The 25661-nt window shown below is 36.1% G+C and overlaps 1 protein-coding gene across 1 annotated transcript in view; it reads left to right on the forward strand.

Moving 5' to 3' along the window:
* The window catches only part of rspo2 (R-spondin 2), a 102002-nt gene extending 76689 nt beyond the window's left edge, over positions 1 to 25313 (forward strand). The window contains exon 5 of the mRNA XM_056476213.1: positions 24876 to 25313. Coding sequence (XP_056332188.1) covers positions 24876 to 24997 — 122 coding nt within the window. The 3' untranslated portion in view covers positions 24998 to 25313. The remainder of the gene's footprint in view (positions 1 to 24875) is intronic.
* The last annotated feature ends 348 nt before the right edge of the window (positions 25314 to 25661 follow it).

Raw genomic sequence — 25661 nt, forward strand, 5'->3', positions numbered from 1 at the left:
AGCAGTGCGATGCCCTTGGTTTGAATTACACAAGAGTCTCTGCCCTCTAAAACACACACAGTTTTATAGCATATAAGCTTGAGTGATTCGGCACGGCCCGTCTGCCTCATGGGCACTTCCTCTTTATTTAGAAACCCACTTGGTTCCTTAAGACACGAGGCAGATTTCCTCTCTGCTCCCCATTGGAGGTGGAGATTGAAGGACTTGTTTCTGAAATAAGATATAAAGAACACATCATGCAGCACAATTTCCTCTTACATCTTCCAGAAGTGCCTGTAGGGAATGAAGGAGTACACAGATCTGAAACGTCCAAGCATATAGCTTAAAAAAAACACACACACATATGGCCATGACAGGTACGCTCTCAGCAGCTCAAGATGTAGCCTACAGGTTTGCTTTTTAGCAGGACTGTGCCTCAGTGTGTATTTATATAAGGAACAGATTAGATTATATGAATTTAACATGGACCTCTGTTTGAAAAGCCCCAGTGGTGGCAGCGGCGCCCCAAATGTTTCACAATGAATGCTTTCTCTCTTCCTGCCAGCACAACCGCACATCATGGTGTAAAATAGTATTACCTCTGCATCCATATGTACATGACAAAATCTGAAGCTTGGCCTCTGTATAGGGGGGCTGTGATGTTCACACACACACACACAGGCTGCACTTCCCATCACCCGCAGCACTCGCAGGAAATGCAGCTTCAGGAGCGAAATGGAAAACAAATGTTGCATCAAATAGTTTGTGTAATTGTAGTGTGACGAGGTCACATCCTTGGCAAAGCTGTTGAAGTTTTTCTCCTGCTTTTTTGGTTTCATTTTCATGACAAACATTTTAAGCATACAATAATTGTACAGTGGTGACACGGTGGCTCAGTGGTTAGCGTTGTTTCCTCACAGCAAGAAGGTCGCTGGTTTAACCCCCGGCTGAGTCAGTTGGCATTTCTGTGTGGAGTTTTAATATTCTCCCCATGTTCGTGTTGGTTTCCTCCTGGTGCTCCAGTTTAAAGAACTGCGGTATAGACCATTTCAAGCAGGGGTCTCAAACTCAAATTGGTGGAGGGCCATTTCAGTGACTGACAATTCACAGGAGGGTCGTTTTAAGATTCAAGTACAAGAAAAAAGTGGAAACATAATTAATGCATATTAAGACAACAGACATGACGTTTATATTTTTATAATATAATTAATATAATATATTTTTAAATCAATTATATGATAATTAAAATCAGCATGTTTATCGTGTCCCACATCAGCTGCTGAAATATATCTGTGGTTGTTGTGTTTATGGCTGAGCTTTAAGGCCCGTGCACACCAGGATGCTGTTTGCTCGCATTTTCCGTCATCGTTTAATGCCTCGTGATTAAATAAAAGGCACCAATAGAATCGTGCACACCAACACGCAAAACGCCAGGCATAAAATCGCAATTTTTTTAAGAAACACCTCATGCTAGTGTTTTTTTTTTTGATGCGCCACGTCAAAACCTTCTCCACCAATCAGATTGGCACTTTCGTTCATGTGCACGGAGCTGCTGAAGTTACAGTAAACAGCACTTAGAGGCGCTCAAGCGCAAAACTGTCAATGCGAGCGCACATTAAAGGCGGTTCCCAGAGGCAATATGAACGTGGAGCTGCTTATTGCACTGGTGAACAATAATCATTTCTTCATCGCTAGAGCTGGAGATACTACTTCATCCATCCATGCTTGTTCAAATTGCTAGTTACTTTAACAACAAGCGTGTCAACATTGTGTCTTCTTTTTCTGTGTTACAAGCGGATGTCAGAAGCTTAAAGTTGTGTAGCGTCATTTACGTCAAGGGGTGATTTTGCATACTCTGCTGCTCGACGCCAGTGAAAATCGCTTGGGTTTTAATCCGAAAAAACGTCTCGAAAAACGCTGACAATAAACATAAACGAAAAGCGTCCTTTTGTGTACAAGCCTTTAGACACACACTCTGTCATTCTTCCACAGAGTATATGCAGTCAAAACTCTAGCTTTTTGTTTTTTGTTGTACATATTGAAGAGGTAATTTAAATTGCTATGAAAATACTACAAAAAATAGGCATAATAATTATTATTCTGTCCCAACCAATTGTATTGTCCCAGTAGCTTAAGAACAGCAGAAAACTTAACTTGGATAACTTAAGTGACTTTACTGGCCAATTTTTCTTCTAAATATCTGTCTTTTTTGTAAAACAATACAATACAACTAGCTATACAATTTTAATAATGGACATCAAATATTAGCAAAATTATCATTTTTGTTACACCACCAGCATAACATATAAGCCATGAAGAAGTCTTTATACACTGCAAAAAAATGCTTTTCTTACTTAGATGTTTTGTCTTCTTTCTAGTCCAAATATCTGAAAATTCTTATATCATAAAGCATTTTCTAGGCTAGCAAAATATATTGTCTTGTTTTCAGAAATAATATGACTGTATTAAGTGAGTTTTTCCGTGAAACAAGCAAAAAAATCTGCCAATGGGTTAAGCAAAATATACTTGTTTTTCCTTTTGATATAAGTTTATTTTGCGTAACCCCATTGGCAGATAATTTTGCTTGTTTCCAGGAAAAACTCACTTATTTTTGGGGTATTATTTCTTAAAACAAGACAATATGTTTTGCTTGTCGAGAAAATTCTTCTTGATTTAAGAATTTTTAGGTATTTGGACTGGAAAGAAGACAAAAAATCTAATTAAGAAAATCATTTTTGCATTGTACAACTAATTACAAGTGGTAAAAACTGATAATAATCAAATGACACTTGAATATTTACAAAAATAGAGCTTTAGTAAAAATAGAGCACTTACAGACATATTTTAACATTTAAATCAGCCACAGAATTACAGTGAAACGCATGTGTGTGTTACTGTCGACCGTACACTGAGAGAAAATGAAAGTAAAACTAATCTGAATACAAAACTTTAAATGTCGACTAGGTGGCGGGTCAAAACCACAAGTGGCTAGACGCAACTGCACGACAATGATAGTGGTTTTGGCGGGCCAAATCTCGTTATATTTTTGACATCAGTTGCGGGCAGAAGGGAGGAGGAGAGCGCCTGATTTTGAGGGATGTAAACAAAAAAAATGGTCCCAATGTTTTTCCTATTTTACATTTTTATTTCTATAGCTTTCAATAATCCAAAAAGAGCCATATATTGATAAATAGTGTTATGAGAGCTGTTTTGACACCAACTTATGATTGAATTGCCTCTTGTTACAGTTAGTTTGATAACAAGCAGGAAATGTTCATGGGCCAATGACATGACCACATTGAAATGGTCTATAGGTGAATTGAATAAGCTAAATTGGCCGTAGTGTATGTGTGTGACTACAAGAGTGTATGGGTGTTTAACAGTGCTTAGTTGCAGCTTAAAGGGCATCCGCTGCGTAATAACATATGCTGGATGAGTTGGCGATTCATCCCTCTGATTAACAAAGGGACGAAGCTGAAAAGAAAATGAATGAATGAATGAATAATTGTACATTTAAACAGCGTTCACTCCTGGAGCTGAAAGTGAAGGATTCCAGGGACAAGACATTTTCCTGTCGGCTTGTAGGTCATAAGCTATTAATTCTACAACCGCTTTTTTCTTTGGTACGTATAAACAAAAGATGTTCGTGATACACTAAACATTCCTGGGTTTGTAAAAGCACGTCAGTTTCTTTCCTCGCAAAAGCCATGATAGCTGAATTGATAAGAACCAACTCTAGTATATCATTCCTCCGTTCTATCAGCACGAAACAGATGTTTACGTAAATCTGACAGATCAAAGTGCTGCGTTGAAGTTTTAAGCACACTTAAGTGACTCCAGAAAAACAGAATAGTTTTACCTCGGCTCAAGACATAAACGACTTATCAGAAACGATGCATTTGCAAAATCGTGACATGTGACAGAAATTATGAATATATGGGATTCCCTTGATCTTTTTATCGGCCGTACTGCAGTTTTCTCAGTCCTATCGTTGGATTCTCCCTAAAATAGCACAGAGGTTCTCTTTGATAAAGCTGTGGAAGCTTTTTATGTCGCTCGTCAGAAATGTAACATAACATTTAGGCAGTAATTAAACGAAACTAAAGCTAATTATGCCTCATTTTCGGAGGGACACAAGACTCTATGTACTTATGCCCAGATGTGGGGGTGAGTCAGGCAGCGAGATAGCAGACCACAAAAGCTGTTTTGCAGCCTTATGTATGGTTTTGCGGTGGCAGGCATATCAGCTTCTGTGTGTGGCACAGAGGCATTGCTGTGGTAACACAAAGTGGACACTGATCAAGACCTCAGATCATTTACCAATGGAAGGATAGCTTTATGGTATATAGAGGTCAAAGATAAGTACGTTTTTCTATGAGTAAAATACATTGTTTTTCAAAGATGTTTCATTGCACGTTTCAAATAGCAATCCACTAGAGGGTGATGTCTACATTTTTGTCAATCACTTAGGCTGCTTTTACACTACATGGTTCATGTGACCCAATTTTGACTTTTTTCTCCCTTGTGGCACAGATCAGATATGACCCATGTACGTGTAAGCAGGAAAAAAATCACATGGATTCCGATTTACTCAAATCAGATTCAGGTCTTGTTCATATGTGGAAATTCATCTGATATGAATCTGATCAATGCCCTCGTGTTTGCAGTGTAAGCAGGTAGATCGCATTTTCACCTGTCAATGCGAGTCGCCCATCGTTAAAAACTGTAGCGATGTCAACTCTGACACTTTTGTTTCAGAACAGACTTCAGCAGAGTCCCAAACCTTAAATTTCATATACTAGCATGATAAATTCTTTTATATCATCATTTAGCACAAGTATAGAAACCTCCAACCCCAAAACAGTAGATCTGTGATGTCCTCTTCTTCCTAAATTTGGAAAAAATTAGACTGTATAAAGGTTCATCTAACCAGTTTAAGAAAATTTGGGACCCATTTAGAAAATATATTCAATTCAATTCAATTCACCTTTATTTGTATAGCGCTTATACAATGTAGATTGTGTCAAAGCAGCTTCACATAAAAGGTCACAGTAAATAGGAACAGTGTAGTTCAGTTTGTAGTGTTTAAGTTCAGTTCAGTTGAGCTCAGTTCAGTGTGGTTTAATAATCACTACTGAGAGTCCAAATATTGAAGAGCAAATCCAACGATGCGCAGCTCTACAGATCCTGAACCATGCAAGCCAGTGGCGACAGCGGAGAGGGAAAAAAAAACTTCACTAAAGGCGGAAGTGAAGAAAAAAAACCTTGAGAGAAACCAGGCTCAGTTGGGCACGACCATTTTAATTTCTCCGCTGGCCAAACGTCTTGTGCAGAGCTGCAGTCTCAGTGGCGGAGGCTGGAAGCTGGCCTCAGCGAAGACTCGTCTGTCTCTGGAGCGTCATAGGAAACAGTCTCATGTTCTCCACTCTTCCATGACCATCGCAGTAGTTGTTCAGGATTCGGCCAGGTCCAGGATATGGAAACCTTGGGATCATCTCGTCGTTGGTCTTGGATCGAATCAGTGACTCTGCATAGTCTGAGGCCCTCGGGAAGAGTATCCCCAGGTGGAAATGGAGAATAAAGAAAATAATTAGCGTAGCTGATGTTCACAGTGTATATCAGCAAGATGCATAACCTGTGTGGAAGCCCCTAAGTGGTGCACTAAGTGTATGCTTTACTGAACAGATAGGTCTTTAATCTAGTTTTGAATTGGGAGAGTGTGTCTGAGCCTCGGACGTTATCAGGAAGGCTATTCCAGAGTTTAGGAGCTATAAATGAGAAGGCTTGACCTCCTTTACTCGACTTTGCTATTCTAGGTACTACCAGAAGTCCTGAGTTTTGAGATCTTAAAGAGCGAGTTGGATTGTAGCGAGACAGAAGATTGGTTAGATAAGCAGGAGCTAGATTATTTAAAGCTTTATATGTAAGAAGCAATATTTTAAATTCAATACGAAACTTAACAGGCAGCCAGTGTAAGGAGGATAAAATTTGGGTGATGTGATCAGATTTTCTAGACCTGGTTAGAACTCTGGCAGCTGCATTTTGTACTAATTGAAGTTTGTTAATAGAGGATGCTGGGCAGCCAGCAAACAGAGCATTACAGTAGTCCAGCCTAGAAGTCATAAAAGCATGGACTAGCTTTTCTGCATCTGAGATGGATAGCATACTTCGTAACTTAGCTATATTTCTCAGATGAAATATATCCAAGAACATGTTTTACTAGCCCCTTTCACACATACAGACCTTTTCGGAAAATTCCTGACAATTTTCCGGAAAGGTGTGTGTGTGTGTGTGTGTGTGTGTGTGTGTGTGTGTGTGTGTGTGTGTGTGTGTGTGTGTGCGTGTGCGTGCGTGTGTGCGTGTGTGCGTGTGTGCGTGTGTGTGAACAGGCCCTTTTTGAAAATACTAGTGAATTCGTTCCGGCAATTTCCCAGAAAGAGAAGTTTTAACATTACCGGTAATTTGCCGGAATGCTGCTCTGTGTGAACGCAGAAGGAAAATTGCCGGAAACAGCGCAATCACGATTAGAACATGCTGACACGAGACTTGTTCTCCAGTTAATCGGAACATTCAGACGCATTCACATCCACGCTGTTTATGAAAATAAATGTCTTTGAATATTTTTCCAGACACATTTAGCTGCTAGATGTTAGTATCTATGTTCCTTCTTAATGCCAACGGTGTAAAAAATTATCGATAAATTGCTTATGATAAACCGCTGAGAGTTTACATTCAAGCTCTGCTTCCTTCAGTTGCTTGACACATTTGCACACGAAGCAGACGGTGAGAGCCAGCACACACACATATTATGTACATCTCGACATGCGAAAGTGTTCCTCTATATGTTTTCATCAAAGATGTTCACAATACTTATCCATACACAGAGTTTGTAATGTAGTCAAATGTTTACAAATACAATCACAGCCGTTATTACTGGTTAATAAGGTCAGAATTTACCGGTATTTTGGAATGGATGTGTGAATGGTCTTTTCCGGAAAAAATCTGTAATGTCATTGCCTTTGTGAACAGTGCTTTTTTTAATTTACTGGTAAAGTCGTTCTGGAAATTTTCTGGATATTTACCAGTATCACTGTGTTAAAGTCCTTGTTCCAGCAAATTGATTCTCATCTTTCCAAAGTAGAGTGTATTGTATAATACAGATTGTACAATTGTAGTTTTTGTTAAGCCACATTATTATTTACCTTTTTATTTGTTGGTATGTTTTTTTTTTTGTTTGTTTGTTTTTGTTTTTATTTCAGTGTATGTGCTTAAGTTGATACTATCTGTACTTTTTAAAGTATAATTGTTTTTGTCTTTTCTTTTTTACTGTACGTTGCCATAAAATTGATAAATAAAATTATTAAAAAACAAACAAACTAACACTACTGCATAATTCACATGCATAAATCACGCCATTGACATTACATTAAGATGCCTACTGGTTTAAAAAAGCCTAGATTAAAAGAAGATGGCCATATAAGAACTTACTGTATCTGTCACAGATTATAGTTAAACAACTCGTCAAAGAGAATTAAACCCTGTGAACAGATTAAATATAGGAATGGTGAAAAGAGCACTCTTTTATTCGGTGTAAATGCAGACCATCAGAAAAGAGTCACTTTTAAAAGACGATGTTAGCAGGTCGTCAAAAACATTGGATACAGTCACAAAATCAGAATTGACCATTAAGATCTAATTGTAAATGCAGCCTTAGATTAGATTTTGTTGAATATTTCAGATACAAATCCTTCTTGTACACTTCCATGAGAAGCTGAGGCTGGTACAGATGACCTAATGAACCACTGACCAAAATCCCTCTCTAAACCCAACTGATGCAATACAGAATACAGAAGCAAACGTAAGAGAAAAGTACATCAGTTTACCTTGATTTTGCATTGCTTTTATGCCTTTTGAGGAACTGTGCTTCATCTGACTCAAACCCGAGTGCTCTGCATCAGTAGTTGACATCATACTGTTGACTATCATTTACATTTCTAAAAAACATCCTTATTGTTTGATTAAATGCATGAGTAGACTTACAGTTAAAGCTGATTGAATTTGCTCTTCTGTGTTTGGACTTTCAGCAGTGAAATTTAAACCACACTGAACTAAACTAAACTGAACTTCAGCTCTGAAAACTGGACTGACACAGTTACAAATCACTCAAACTTCAGTGTTAAGCTGCTTTGACACAGTCTACTTTGTAAAGGCGCTATAGAAATAAACATGTATTGAATTGAAAGCAGATTGAATCAGATAGAAATGTATGAACAATAAAACTGAAGATATTTTGCATGTCTTTAGAGATTATGCTTTCAGACATCTCCAGTTCAGCTCTGGCTCATGACCTGAAGACAGTACAATGTTAACCACCAGATTAATCTCTGCACCGGTCAGGCATGTTTTTACACTGGAAATGATGATTACTTTGACATATCATCTTCAAAGTCGACTCACCTGCTCTTTAATCCCGTCTACACTTCTGTCTTCACACACAACTAAGACAATAATGAGCCACCTGATCTCAACGTTAGCATTGAATGTGGAATGCATGTGTTTTAAATCATTTCTCTTGATAGTAAGCAGAGCCTGAGTGAAAGAGAGAGAGAGAGAGAGAAAGAAAGGAAGAGAGAGAGAGAGGTTTGATCCACTGTAACCTTGTTAGTCTGACTGACACTGTGCAGAGAAGCTTCTTGTCAGCTGCTTAACATGATGGACTTCAAACTATTAGAGGTTGTGTTTTCAGGGCAGTGTTGGGGAAGCTGTTTTGAAACTGGACCTCAAACTATGAGCTAATCATAATTTCAAGTTGTTCAACTGTACTATATTAGCTACCTTAAGAGATCAGTTACAATACAAACTTCCATTAAAAACATTGAATTGTATCGATGCAAATAGATTTTAGTTTGTTTTAGAAATAGTTTGTACACATTGAATTACAGCACATTACATACATGTTTCTACAACAATTGCCTTGCTGCATTTACAAATTAATAAAAAGGATATGTATATATATATTTTAAAAACTAAACAAAAACAAAGAAAATATGCTCCTCTTTTTTTGTTAATGGTAATCTATTTGGAAGTGACTGTTATAATCATACTGAGTACAAGGTCCAACAAATGTATATTGAAGTGTGTATCAATACAGAGCTGTGAGACTAGAACTCACTAGAAATTATTCATCAACTTCTTAGATGGCAGTATTTTTAACTATAGTTATTGACATAATTGATCATTGAAAAGACTTCTTTTATAATTTGTAATTATGTTTTAATTTATTCTAGATATTCTAGACTGTTTTTACCATGGATTTGGAAGTGTTGTTGTTGTTATACATTAATTTACAGTTTACATTATGTATATATATATACATATATATATATATATATATATATATATACATATATATATATATATATATATATAAATATATATATATATATATATATATTATATATATATATATATATATATATATATCCTGCCTGCCATGTGATTGGCTAATTTGAAATTTGCGTTAATGAGCAGTTGGACCGGTGTACCTAATAAAGTGGCCGGTATATATATATATATATATATATATATATATATATATATATATATATATGACTCACAAATACCTGTATATTAACATATATTTATAAATGTTAGCAGTTTTCTATGAATTAAACTAAAGAGCTACACAAAAAAAGAAAATTAAAACACAAAAAGATAATATGAAGAGAATATATATATATATATATATATATATATATATATATATATATTTATATATATAACTATATATATATATAATATATATAATATATATAAATTTCTCATGTCCTAGCATCTGCCGAATAACTCCTGCTATGATTACTAAATACGTGTTCTGCAAATTACTGACATGAATTGCATCAGGAAATTAATTCTGACCTTTGATTCAAAAGCCGTAGTACACAATTATGCTAATTTGTTCAGAAACCAGGTTGTTAAAAGACCAGTAAAACTGGACTTCATGTGATTGTGAATAACGCATGGTCTTTGCGCTGAAACACGGTGTGTAAAAGTGACGCATGTGTTGACTTTCCTCAGCCCAGCTCCACGGATCCCTTCCAGACACATTGTCCACAGCTACGCAGCTCTTCACAGCATTATAAATGTATGTGTTAGGAGGCCCTTAATGGCTTGCTAATCTAATTTCTGCCACTGAAATCAAATCTCGCTGGCGCCAGCGGTCCTCTCCTTCACTCACAAATAATGACTCTGGCCTTTGGTGTCTTTATGAAAATGATGGACCAACCAAAACGCCAGCTTAAGCATCACAAGACTCCTCGTAGACTCCTCATGGACATCGTATTCAAATTATTTACCTGATTGTAAGATCATATTTTATTTGTGTTACATAAGATTTAGAATATTCCTGTTACTAGATTCCATCTGACGTTCCCTCCAGTATTGCAAATCAACATCAACATTAAGTTCGTCTCTGTTATAGTACCATATTGCAGTGTTTCTTTTTCATTTGACAAAAGCATTAAGTACAGTTAATTCTGTCATTCTATATGAGTAAACAAACAATCTGCTCAAAGCTGCTCTTTAGTTTACCTTCAGAGAGTTGATCACTGCCGTGTGTGTTTATCCTGTCACAAAATTGGCAAAAACAAAAGTCCTACACAATAGTAATAGTGTGATGAAATGAACACGTCTATCTATAATGTGACTAAAATAGGAAAAACTCCTCAATTGGATTTGTGTTTACTTTGAGTATGACTCTAGCTGGATTATGGTAATCATAAATCTTAAAGTCTGCGTGAACCAGAATTTGCTGAGAGAGTTTTATTTCAGTATGTTGATCTACTTCCAATAGAAACTAAGTATTGGTGCTAGGAAAATAAACATTGAACTTTTTGGTTTTGCAGACTTTCGGTTAACTTTATTATGCTTAATAAGCTGACAATGCATATGCTCATGTAAATGCATTTACCAGTTTAGTTGTTGTTGTTTTTATCATACTAGTGCCATAACCAGCTTACAGTAGGTCAAGCTCACATTACACAATTTTCGTAATCGTGGTCTTGACTCTCTAATCATGACTCTCTATGTAGCGTTCAGTTGCTGCTGTGTTCATACTGCATGATGGATCTGTGACAGGAGGATATACACAATGCGTGAGTAAAGTAAACAGTTACCAACACCTCTGGCTCACAAATGCATGTGAGAAGTAATAAGATGGCTCAAGATCATGTGCAAGACTGGAAATGGTGCAATAAAAATTTTAAATAATCTGCCATTTAAATAGTCCATGCGTGTGTGCTCACAATGATTTACAGTGAAGGGCGAAAAGAAAAGATAATGGAGGAGGATGTGTTTATGGAGGTGCAGAGCTGTGTAAAGACAGAAACAGTAGGTGGAGGTCAATAAATAATTTTGCATTTGCTGATGCTGATCAAGCAAATATTCATCGTTTCTGTTTAATGCTATTGCAAAGCTTATTTAACCTGATATTGTGGTCTATAACTTCTCCCCCGAACTCTCCACTGACCTGTATCCTGCTCTCTCATTGGCTGATGGTCATCGCGATGTGTTTTTTATTTTACAGAACATGAGTTTAAATCGCCGACATGTTCAGATAATTGCATGCCAATATTTCACAGGGCGTCTGTGACACATCAGTTTTTTTTTTTCGAACTTGTGTCGCCGTGAACACCTGTCAGCGCTCTAACCACTAGGCTATTGTCGCTGACTGATCACGTTTTTTAATTCACCACTGACTACGTTTACATGGACATCAGTAGTCACATTATTTGTCTTAATTTGAATAAGACGATAATATGGTTAAGGTGTTTACATAAGTTGCTTTTTGAATGTTCCTTTTATGATCCTGTTTTATATGTTATAGCACATGATTCGATTAACGTCATTGCGTCATCACGCAATTCCACGTTTCCCTCCGAAGTTTCATGTAATTTTGGGGTGTTTTGTTTTTTAATTTGTCGACTTTAACTGCAGTTTTGCACTTTCACTTTAATTCAGGAACATTTCGTGCATGCCCCCGTGACAAACGAGATATTGGATGTGAGGAACTGCTGGAAGAGTGTTGTTTTAATGGAATTTAATACTGGACATTGTATACTGTGTTTTGTGATGCAAGTGTCTGTGGTCGGTAGGTGCAGAGAAGTGTCAAACAGCTGTGTCTGTATGGACTATCCTGTCGCTAAATGTGGCGAAAATTCTACACGACGGTAATAGTTTGGTTGCAGTGTGTACATGTCTGTACTGCACTTTAATAAACCGGCATACTCTACATGTCTTAATTCGACTTCTTTTTAGTTCGATTATGACCTTATTCGGATTATATTAATCAAAATTCACTGTTTACTGGGTAGACTCTTAATCAGAGTATTGTCTGAATCATATTAAAATCGTATTATTGGTGTCCATGTAAACGCACTCACTGTGTAATAGTCACTCGCATGAACGAGCACTGATTTGTCTCCAGTTTCTGGCTTTTGTAAGCGATTTCACAAATCTGCACTTTAAAAAAATCCATAATTTACTGTAAAATAGCGACCATTAAATTACAGAAATTTAATATAAAAATAATGGCTGTTAAATTACAGAAATTTACCGTAAAATAACGGACATTAAATTACAGAAATTTCCTTAAATTTTAATTTCTGTAATTTAATGGCCATTATTTTAGTTTTTCTTTTACACCCCAGCTGCCGAGAAACAGTGTGTTTAAAGAATAAACTAATAGTCAGAGTTAGATTTTGCCCCTTACTTACAATAATGTTGGAAATGTATTTTCTGATCCTGAAATACGCCTTTAAATATGTTTTTGTTATATAAAGGGCAAAATTAAATTTCAAAAATATATTTAAAATATTTTAGTTGTGATTTTATTTTGTTTACAGAATGGGCTGTAAGGGAAGAGGAATATACCAACAAACTCAGACCACTTCTTGACCCAACGACTTATAAAAAGTAATTTTGTCATGCAGCAGAAGTAGACATGCTATACTTTTGATTTTCAATGATTTATTGAACATGACAACTGATTAATTCTCAGTTATAAGGTATAATGGGATTATGTATTATATATAAATACAGTTGACAAAATATTCATAAATACTAATTGTTTTACTTTACTACAGGGTAAAAACTGATTTATTAATAATGTATTTTAAACAATTTATTTGCATTGCCAGGTTGATTACTTACACGTAAACCAGGACAAGAGTTTTTTTCAATAAGCTAATTGTTGTGAGTTATCAGCATACTGCTGTGCACATAAACATTCTTTCTGTCTCTTTATCTGGACCGTTTTGGGGTCAGTGGATGAGACTAAGGAGCAGCAGAGAAGGCAATTATAATTGTTGATCCCTTGAAAGATGAGAAGGTTCAGAGCAGAAAAAGAGGCTTCGCAGAGAAGCCCATTTACCGCTCGCTCATAATGCTTTCCTGAGGTCAGCCATCGATTTCCTTAAACCACATGCTGTGCTGATAAGATTAGGCCTTTCGATTCCTGAACTACTTGAGTCATGCAGATGAAGTCACTTTGGGTTGGATTGTAGAGCTGGACAGACGTCTTTTCATTTGGTCACGGCGTCTCTGACAGCAGGTCAAAGCCTGGCACACATGTGGATGCTTTAAATGAATTGTTTTGGTGAGGAAAAACTCCAGAATATAAACATATTTTAATTAAGCCTTTTACAGTGAATATTTATTATATTATTATATTATATTATATTATTATATTATATTATATTATTTATATTATTATATTTATATATTATATTATATTATATTATATTATATTATATAATTTGTACATTTACTGTACACAACTATAGTATTACACAATTTTATGTAATTATTATTATTATTATTATAATATAATAATGTTATGTTGTTATAATTTGTTCATTTTATTATTAATTTTATTTTAATTACATAACATAACAGTATTTGATTTATACAATTTTTTTTTTATATTTAAATAATAAAACATTTATATTTAGCTAAGCGAGGCTGAGCCTGGTCAGTACCTGGATGGGAAACCACATGGGAAAACTAGCTGGTTGTATTCTGACTTAATAACCACAATTCTGACTTTATAACTCGCAATTCTGACTTTACAACTTGCAATTTTGATTTATTAACTCGCAATTCTGACTTTAAAACTTGCAATTCTGACTTAACTCAGAATTCTGACTTTATAACTCGCAATTCTGACTTAATAACTCACAATTCTGACTTTATAACTCGCAATTCTGACTTTACAACTCGCAATTCTGACTTAATAACTCGCAATTCTGACTTAATAACTTGCAATTCTGACTTAATAACTCACAATTCTGACTTAATAACTTGCAATTCTGACTTAATAACTCACAATTCTGACTTAATAACTCGCAATTCTGACTTTACAACTCACAATTCTGATTTAATAACTCGCAATTCTGACTTAACTCAGAATTCGCACTTAATAACTCACAATTCTGACTTTATAGCTTAATCTGACTTAATAACTCAGAATTGTGACTTTACAACTCACAATTGACTTAATAACTCGCAATTCTGACTTAATAACTCGCAATTCTGACTTAATAACTTGCAATTCTGACTTAACTCAGAATTCTGACTTTATAACTCGCAATTCTGACTTAATAACTCACAATTCTGACTTTATAACTCGCAATTCTGACTTTACAACTCGCAATTCTGACTTACAACTCGCAATTCTGACTTAATAACTCGCAATTCTGATTTAACTCAGAATCGCACTTAATAACTCACAATTCTGACTAATTCAGAATTCTGACTTTATAACTCGCAATTCTGACTTAATAACTCACAATTCTGACTTTATAACTCGCAATTCTGACTTTACAACTCGCAATTCTGACTTAATAACTCGCAATTCTGACTTAATAACTTGCAATTCTGACTTAATTCACAATTCTGACTTAATACTTGCAATTCTGACTTAATAACTCACAATTCTGACTTAATAACTCGCAATTCTGACTTTACAACTCACATTTCTGATTTAATAACTCGCAATTCTGACTTAACTCAGAATTCGCACTTAATAACTCACAATTCTGACTTTATAACTTAATCTGACTTAATAACTCAGAATTGTGACTTTACAACTCACAATTCTGACTTAATAACTCGCAATTCTGACTTAATAACTCGCAATTCTGACTTAATAACTCGCAATTCTGACTTACTCAGAATTCTGACTTTATAACTCGCAATTCTGACTTAATAACTCACAATTCTGACTTTATAACTCGCAATTCTGACTTTACAACTCGCAATTCTGACTTTACAACTCGCAATTCTGACTTAATAACTCACAATTCTGACTTTATAACTCGCAATTCTGACTTTACAACTCGCAATTCTGACTTTACAACTCGCAATTCTGACTTAATAACTCGCAATTCTGATTTAACTCAGAATTCGCACTTAATAACTCACAATTCTGACTTTATAACTCGCAATTCTGACTTTACAACTCGCAATTCTGACTTTACAACTCGCAATTCTGACTTTAAAACTTGCAATTCTGACTTAATAACTCGCAATTCTGACTTAATAACTTGCAATTCTGACTTAATAACTCACAATTCTGACTTAATAACTTGCAATTCTGACTTAATAACTCACAATTCTGACTTAATAACTCGCAATTCTGACTTTACAACTCACAATTCTGATTTAATAACTCGCAATTCTGACTTAACTCAGAATTCGCACTTAATAACTCGCAATTCTGACTTTACAACTCACGATTCTGACTTAATAACTCGCAATTCTGACTTAACTCGCAATTCTGACTATAACTTGCAATTCTGACTTAACTCAGAATTCTGACTTTATAACTCGCAATTCTGACTTTACAACTCGCAATTCTGACTTTACAACTCGCAATTCTGACTTAATAACTCGCAATTCTGATTTAACTCAGAATTCGCACTTAATAACTCACAATTCTGACTTAATTCAGAATTCTGACTTTATAACTCGCAATTCTGACTTAATAACTCACAATTCTGACTTTATAACTCGCAATTCTGACTTTACAACTCGCAATTGACTTAATAACTCGCAATTTTGATTTAACTCAGAATTCGCACTTAATAACTCACAATTCTGACTTAATTCAGAATTCTGACTTAACTTGCATTTCTGACTTTACAACTCACAATTCTGACTTAATAACTCGCAATTCTGTCTTTATAACTCACAATTCTGATTAAATAACTCGCAATTCTGACTTTACAACTCGCAATTCTGACTTTACAACTCGCAATTCTGACTTAATAACTCGCAATTCTGATTTAACTCAGAATTCGCACTTAATAACTCACAATTCTGACTTATTCAGAATTCTGACTTTATAACTCGCAATTCTGACTTAATAACTCACAATTCTGACTTTATAACTCGCAATTCTGACTTTACAACTCGCAATTCTGACTTAATAACTCGCAATTCTGACTTAATAACTTGCAATTCTGACTTAATAACTCACAATTCTGACTTAATAACTTGCAATTCTGACTTTATAACTCGCAATTCTGACTTTACAACTCGCAATTCTGACTTTACAACTCACATTTCTGATTTAATAACTCGCAATTCTGACTTAACTCAGAATTCGCACTTAATAACTCACAATTCTGACTTTATAACTTAATCTGACTTAATAACTCAGAATTGTGACTTTACAACTCACAATTCTGACTTAATAACTCGCAATTCTGACTTAATAACTCGCAATTCTGACTTAATAACTTGCAATTCTGACTTAACTCACAATTCTGACTTTATAACTCGCAATTCTGACTTAATAACTCGCAATTCTGACTTTATAACTCGCAATTCTGACTTACAACTCGCAATTCTGACTTTACAACTCGCAATTCTGACTTAATAACTCGCAATTCTGATTTAACTCAGAATTCGCACTTAATAACTCACAATTCTGACTAATTCAGAATTCTGACTTTATAACTCGCAATTCTGACTTAATAACTCACAATTCTGACTTTATAACTCGCAATTCTGACTTTACAACTCGCAATTCTGACTTTACAACTCGCAATTCTGACTTAATAACTCGCAATTCTGATTTAACTCAGAATTCGCACTTAATAACTCACAATTCTGACTTTATAACTCGCAATTCTGACTTTACAACTCGCAATTCTGACTTTACAACTCGCAATTCTGACTTTAAAACTTGCAATTCTGACTTAATAACTCGCAATTCTGACTTAATAACTTGCAATTCTGACTTAATAACTCACAATTTTGACTTAATAACTTGCAATCTGACTTAATAACTCACAATTCTGACTTAATAACTCGCAATTCTGACTTTACAACTCACAATTCTGATTTAATAACTCGCAATTCTGACTTAACTCAGAATTCGCACTTAATAACTCGCAATTCTGACTTTACAACTCACGATTCTGACTTAATAACTCGCAATTCTGACTTAATAACTCGCAATTCTGACTTAATAACTTGCAATTCTGACTTAACTCAGAATTCTGACTTTATAACTCGCAATTCTGACTTTACAACTCGCAATTCTGACTTTACAACTCGCAATTCTGACTTAATAACTCGCAATTCTGATTTAACTCAGAATTCGCACTTAATAACTCACAATTCTGACTTAATTCAGAATTCTGACTTTATAACTCGCAATTCTGACTTAATAACTCACAATTCTGACTTTATAACTCGCAATTCTGACTTTACAACTCGCAATTCTGACTTAATAACTCGCAATTTTGATTTAACTCAGAATTCGCACTTAATAACTCACAATTCTGACTTAATTCAGAATTCTGACTTAATAACTTGCATTTCTGACTTTACAACTCACAATTCTGACTTAATAACTCGCAATTCTGTCTTATAACTCACAATTCTGATTAATAACTCGCAATTCTGACTTAACTCAGAATTCGCACTTAATAACTCACAATTCTGACTTAACTCAGAGTTCTGACTTAATAACTCACAATTCTGACTTAATAACTTAACTGACTTAATAACTCAGAATTGTGACTTTACAACTCACAATTCCCTAATAACTCGCAATTCTGACTTAATAACTCACAATTATGACTTAATAACTCACAATTATGACTTTAACTTGCAATTCTGACTTAATAACTTGCAATTCTGACTTAATAACTCACAATTCTGACTTAATAACTTGCAATTCTGACTTATAACTCACAATTCTGACTTTATAATTTTTCTTTTATAATTATTATTTTTTTTTTTATTCAGTGGCGGGAATAGGCTTCTATAGCAAAAGCCCCTCTTTTGTTACTGAGGACTGCTAATCAATTTTCCGTGCAGATATCAGAACATTCGAGCGCACACAAGAACACTGTTTCTGATTAGCACTAACTTGTTTATTTGTTTGATGCCGAAAGTCATGTAAAACTGAGTGTCTTTTGGCAGATGCTTGTTTTATCTACAAAAGGAAAGCAATCAGTGTCGGAAAGATTTCTTTTTTTTAATTCCAGCGACAGAAAGAGAAAAATGAACCCATGTTTAGATAAAACCATTCTGGCATGTGTTTGCTTTCAGCTTTCCCAATCAGAGATGCTAAAACACATGGCTTTTCCTCTCACGTCTCTCAGCGGTAATTCAAACTGCGAAAAGGCAGTTGTTGTCTTGACCTCGCTGCATGAACCCTGCTAATTACTTGGCAATTAATCCTAATATTAATCAAAAGTGCAAACGCTTCTCTAATTCAAACAATTGTATGCCTGACATCCATTCAGGTTGAGGCACATTAAAGTTGCAGACATCTTGATATGATTTTCCCTTCAGGCATTGTTTTGACCCACACAGACGTAAGGCTTTCAGCTAGTTTTGGTTGCCCTCTGTCAGTTATGAAATGTTATGAGATTTCCTTCAGCATTTGATCAGAATTTACAAACGAGTGATGATTTAAGTGTCCAGTGGGATGTGTGAATGAAAGCTGTTACTTGTGGAGCTTGTAGTTGACCCTGTTTCCTAAGACAGATTTCTGAAATGAAATCAGGAACATTTCAGGGTTCAGCAAATAGGTTTGCAGTTCAGATTTTCAATGTTGTTAAACACTCTCATGATATTCCAAACCTGTAAAAAATTCATTTCTGACTCTCGATTGACCCAAAAATCTGATTCTTCAAATGCTCGTAAAGAAATCTCAATTTATTATCTGTTTATATGTGAATAAAAGCCCAATCTGTTCCTCTAGTAATGCAATCACATCCTGCAGATGACAGTTTTGCTTGCATAGACTTTTAATAAAGGGACTGAAGTCTCAGGTAGATTATTAAAACTCCAGATCACAAATACATGATGCTAATACAGGTATAAACATGCTGTATTCATGTAAACATGATTGGAATTATGATTGACATTAACTCAGTTAACGGAGCTAATGTGGAGCTTTGGGTATTGAGCGAAAGGACAACATCTCGGATACAAGCGGCTGAAATGAGTTTCCTTCGTAGGGTGGCAGGGCGCACTCTTATAGACAGGGTGAGGAGCTCTGTCACCCAGGAGGAGCTCGGAGTAGAGCCGCTGCTCCTCCACATCGAGAGAAGTCAGCTGAGGTGGCTCGGACATCTGTTTCGGGTGCCTCCAGGACGCCAACCAAGGGAGGTGTTCTAGGCATGTCCCACCAGGAGGAGTTCGGGAAGACCCAGGACACGCTGGAGGGACTATGTCTCTCGGCTGGCCTGGGAATGCCTCGGGATCCCCCCGGTGGAGCTTGAGGAGGTGTCTGGGGAGAGGGAAGTCTGGAGTTCTCTCCTGAGACTGCTGCCCCCACGACCCGGCACCGGATAAGCAGATAAAAATGATGATGATGATGATTAACTCACAGATTTATTTATTTATTAATTTTAAATTATCCCACCATGGTCAAATAATGGCCTAAAACATTTAACAGAACTTCAGTTATTAAACTGAGCTATAGACCCACATAATGATATTATAAGCAACGGATGGCAGCTGCCTGTAAATAGTAAAATAATACTATTATAAATAAAATAAAATATCTATCTATCTATCTATCTATCTATCTATCTATCTATCTATCTATCTATCTATCTATCTATCTATCTGTGGTTAAACTGTCACCTCACAGCAAGAAGGTCGCTGGTTCGATTCCTGGCTGGGTCAGTTGGTGTTTCTGTGTGGAGTTTGTATGTTCTTCCCATGTTTGTGTTGGTTTTTCCCGGTGCTCCGTTTCCTCCATAGTCCAAAGGCATGCGCTATACAATAGGTGAATTGGATTAACTAAATTGCGTAGCGTGTGAATGAGTGTGTATGGGTGTTTCCCAGTACTGGGTTGTGGCTGGATGGGCATCCGTAGTGTAAAACATTTGCCAGAACAGTTGGCTGTTTATTCTGCTGTGGCGACCCATAAAATAGAGACTTAGCCAAAAAAAAATGAAAATGAAATGAATGAATGAATGATGAATGAATGATCTCTCATGTTCTTAAAACTGCATTTACATAGAAAAGCAATGCAATATAAGATTCTGTCTATTCTTGTGAGCACTCAAGTCAGTCCTCGCCTTTACATAAAATGACAAAAAACTTCTGCCTCTTCAAACTAAACAGTAAAAACATTCACTGGAGATTTGTTGCTTATTTCTGTTGTATCAAACCCATGTCGAACCGTGACCCCGTAATATGTGTTCATGTTCATTCAGTAGAACCTGATGTGGAGTTATAGAGTGTGGCAAAGGAAGACAGAATGTTCAATAAAATCCAAAGCCACATAGTTAAAAGAGACACATATGAATGAATTTTAATACCAGATGAAAACCGTAATGACCACCTGTGATCAGATCACTGAAAAAAATGGCAAAATCAGATGAAAACAAGGTAAGATCTGATGAAGATTAACATGAGGGGGAATAAATGATCATGGAATTTTCACTTTGAGATAAACTAATGTTGGAATATTTATTCAATTCCATGCGTGTTCAATTAAAAAGGTCAGGACAAGGTTTTTTTCAGTGTCAAACATATTAAGAATTTATTGAATACAAATTAATAATTCCATTCACAGAATTCTGGTGTCCTCAATGCAATGAGAATTACATTCAGGAGGTGCAACAATTTTCATTTCCTGACTCAGTTTTTATAGCAGCTGATATTAACAGGTGGAGTTTAGTGGAATTCGTCACCTGTCAATCATTCTTCAGTCCTCCGTTGGCCGCACCCATACATACATCCTCTTTGTCTACAAATTCTCTGCACAACATTAAAAGCATAAACTTCTCAACTGCAAATATTCTGTGTTCAGTTTCAACCCATCTCTGCTCAAGGAAGTTTATCTGCAGAGCTCAGTTTTTTAGACAATCAGGCTTTCTGATTTCTATCAGCTTCATCTACTTCTTCAAAAACGCTTCATTAGTATGCAAGGCATATCACACTCAAGAGAAGACACCTTAATTTCACCTTAAGCACTACAAATACAATTGTTTAATGAAGAGTAAAAGAGACAAAATAATAATATTTCTTTTTCCCAAAACTAACCATTGGCACACAACACACAACAACAAAAAACACATTTCCAAAATACACTTCCATTGACTCGTGTACATGTGGTAATCTGTAATGGCTTTGGCAAATATTTACTCCAGCAGTGTTTCAGAAGAAGAACCTGTCCTTTAATGTCTTTTTGACTGATGTCTTTGGACTGATTCGATCATCTATAGAGGCTTAGCCTGAAGTGGAGTTCTCTCCTAGTTAATCACACTGCTCTCCGCTACTATAAACAGAAGTTAATGACACAGGATATTGTTCTAATGGTTGGGAGGAAAAACACATGTGCTCTGGCCTGCAACACGGGTCTTTTTAATGTAGACCTCTGCTCTTTACTGCCATCAAACTGAACCCTGAAATTGATCACATTGCAAGGCTATGTTTATAAAGCCACGTTCTGAATCAAAATGGCCTCTTAAAATGGAAAACGAAAACCTGTAGTCGTTATGGACTTGCATATTGCGCCTGAGTATTTGTTATAGCTCACTTGGAGCAATTGAAAGCGACGTTTATCGAAGAGATTTAACAGCTTTGCTGCTGCTGTTGCTGTTTTTTTATTTCAATGGTTCACGGAGATTGGGTAGAGTGAAAACACACCTCGGCTGTTTCTGAAGACATAACGAGCCGTTGTGTAAAGGCAAAATTTTTGCATTGTGCTAAATCGCAAGACCACAAGAAATCAGACCCAAAAATAGACCGATTGTATTTTGCAGGAAACTGCCAGTGGAAGATTAAGCGAATTTTCTTTCCTCATGCCACCAAAAGAGAGTGTTTTCTCAGGGTTGTTTCCACTTAAGAAAATCATTTTCTGAGAATTGGCATCATCATCATGGTTGCGGGGCTGGGAATGGCAATCGGGCAGCTGCGAGCGGGCCAAAAACCGGGACTGTGTTTGACAGAGAGGCCCACTTGAGATAAAGTCACCACACATTATGCTGCCTTGCCTCATTTTGTGGTGCTAAATGGCCTGAACAAGTGCAATAATAAGAATGCGAGCCAGGCCTTGATATGCAACTATAGAAAGATTATTTTCTGCAGCCTGTATGTGAACCGTAGCGCAGCTAGCAGAGAATGTGTGCCAGATCGGGATCCAGATACCACCCGGCATCCAAGTCTGACTCGTTTTTCCCCCCGCTGACAAATTTTCTGTGCCTCTCAGTCACACGTTCTCCTTCGAGCGTTCACACACTCACACACACACTCAATCATACGCACCTCGTTATCTTATTTGCCACTGTTGGATTTAGCAAGCCACCCTTCATTGTGTGCGATATGCCACACAGTCTTTCCCAGAATGCTTTGCCTGCAACACCTGGCTTGCATTAATTCTGGTCTGAGAAGCCTGGCTGAGAAGCGAACGAGTGTTATGCACTTTGCTGCTCTGTTTTTTAAGCTGTAGTGTGAGGAGGGGAGAAGGGTGAGGAAAGGTTCATTTGCTTTGGGGTTCTGCTCTTTAAATCATAAAAAATATCATTCGCAGGCTGCTAAAGGTCTCGCTTGCTGTTTTAACCCTTTAAGTGACGCTAGAGTAAATGCTTTAAGAGTTAATTGACCTGAAAATAAAAAATTAAGTCATTGTTATCATTGTTCTATGATACTTGCTTACAAGATGTATGATGTAGATAATTGCGGCAATCAGTCTATGCAAGAAAAGAATTCAACAGTCTGAATCCGGCACATCTAGAGCACCGATAGACATTGTAAGTGTTTCTCGTAAATTAGGTATTTGTATCTACATATAGCCTGAAAATGAAGTCAAATGAGATGCGTAGGTTGTATAGTTTGACCTACAGTAATGTCTGAAATAGCTAATCAGAGGATACTGTAGATCAGACTAAATACACTAAGTATCCCTGAAAAACACTGAAAACTTAAATATGTGTTATTAATAAATGAGATGTAATTTAAATAAATTCATAATGGCTAAAGCTTGTATTACACAAATTAACATCACCAAAAAAGTTGACTCTCTTATTCATCATTGTATAATTTGCACACTGAATATAATAGCAGTGAATAGCGATCAGCATTAACAAAAGCTCTAACAGATATTCAAATAGCACATGTGGCAATTTAGGCTGAGGTCATACATTCATTTTCCTTCAGATTGGTCTCTGATTTATCAGAGGTTGCCACAGTGGAATGAACCGCCAACTATTCTAGCATATGTTTTATGCAGCGGATGCCCATCCAGCCGCAACCCAGAACTGGGAAACACCCATACACTCTCATTCACACACACACAAACACTATGGCCAATTTAGTTTATTCACTTACAGCGCACGGCTTTGTACTAGGGGAAACTAGAGCACCCGGACGAATCTCCACACAGAAATGCCAACTGGCTCAGCCGGGACTCGAACCAGTGTATAAATGTGTATAAAGCTGTGTATAAACAAACAATTGCATTAGCAAACATGCAGATATGCACATGAGTGGAATAATAATGGAATATAGAAGAAAATCTAAATTTGTGGTAAAAAAAAAAAGTAGGACATATGCCATTACACAACATGCCAGTGTTAATTTTGACAGCAAATTTTAATTTAGTTTTTTTAATTAAATTACATTTTTAATTTTAAAATTTAGTTTTAGTCTTAGTCTTTTGACTAAAATTCCATTTTAGTTTTAGTCATATTTTAGCATTCTGAATCATTTTAGTTTCAGTCAACTAAGTTTCATAAGATTTTAGTCGACTAAATCTACTCTAGATTTAGTTGACTAAAATATTTGGTTTAATTTAAGTGTGCTGTAATTAAATATTGCATACATTTATTTATATCAAATATTCTAACTTCAAATGAAATAAAACAGACACATAAAATATAGAATAACTTTTCAATTGAGGACCAAAAATTACATATGCATTGTTTATTTATATCATAAATAATATGTAAATTATATGTCAACAATGAATCTATATGATAATCGCCCGCGTCTACCAGTGAACCAGTTACTTTTTTGAATCACACATCAAGATTAATTTTGATTGGATATTTACAAAAAAACATCCCTCAATCACATTTTGTCTTGTTTTTATTAGTCAACGAAAATGTCAGTATGTTTTTATAGTTGTTGTCATCACTTAAATTTTATTTAGTTTTTGTCTCCTTTTCATCGGTAGCAACTCGTCACAAAAATTGACGAAATTTTTTCGTCAACGAAATTAACACTGCCACACGCTCCAGATAACGGGTGTAAAATGATCAGGCCTTGATTTACTGTGCTTATTTCCTGCTACCAATAAGTTTCAAAACTTATTTGAAGGATTAAATGTTTTTTCTTTCCTGTTTGTTTCTCCACAGGAGGTTCGGGGAAAGGCCACCGGACCAAAGACCAGAAGAAAAAATCCAACAAACAGAGGCTGCGCTTGCGGGCTCAGAATCAACACAGCGACCACCTCGCCTCCGTTCGGGCAGGCCAGTAAAAAATATAAATAAATGAAAAAGACTTTTCGATGGAACAAAGACCACAAAGCTGCTAACCCATTGCTCCACAGACACACACACACACATACATACATCTAGCCAAACGGGATTCTTCACGCTCATGCAGTCACACTGTGTCTCTGTACCTCCTGCTGCTTCCCTCGTCCCGTCCGACCCATGACCCCACTGTGATATCATGCACCACTACAGCAGCTGTTCATAAAGCTCACATCTCATCCTACTCCAGGACGACCAAGAGAAAGACTGAGCTGGAAGCACAGAAAGCGTAGAGGAGCAGAAACGGCACAGAGCCACGAACGGATAATGACTGAAAAACAAGAGAAGACTTCTGTGTATTTATGTACAATTTACACCCTCAAATCAAAGCAGAGCGCGTCATGAATTGCCTTTCTCCCGGATAGGCACTTTGTTTTTCATAGCAATGTTGCAAACCATGCATAGTTGCCCAAAGTTATTATTCTCAGCACAAGATGTTTACGTCCAGACCGCTTTATGCTTAAACTGTATATTGTGGGTAAGAATCTTAGTTGTTCAACTAGCATGGCCACAAACTCATTTGTACATAGTTGGTGAGTTTATCTAATAATGGTAACATTGATGAGAAATATATATATATATTAAAAAATTACTGTATTTTCAGTA

This window comes from Danio aesculapii, chromosome 16, assembly GCF_903798145.1.
Source record: "Danio aesculapii chromosome 16, fDanAes4.1, whole genome shotgun sequence".
NCBI classification, from domain to species: domain Eukaryota; kingdom Metazoa; phylum Chordata; class Actinopteri; order Cypriniformes; family Danionidae; genus Danio; species Danio aesculapii.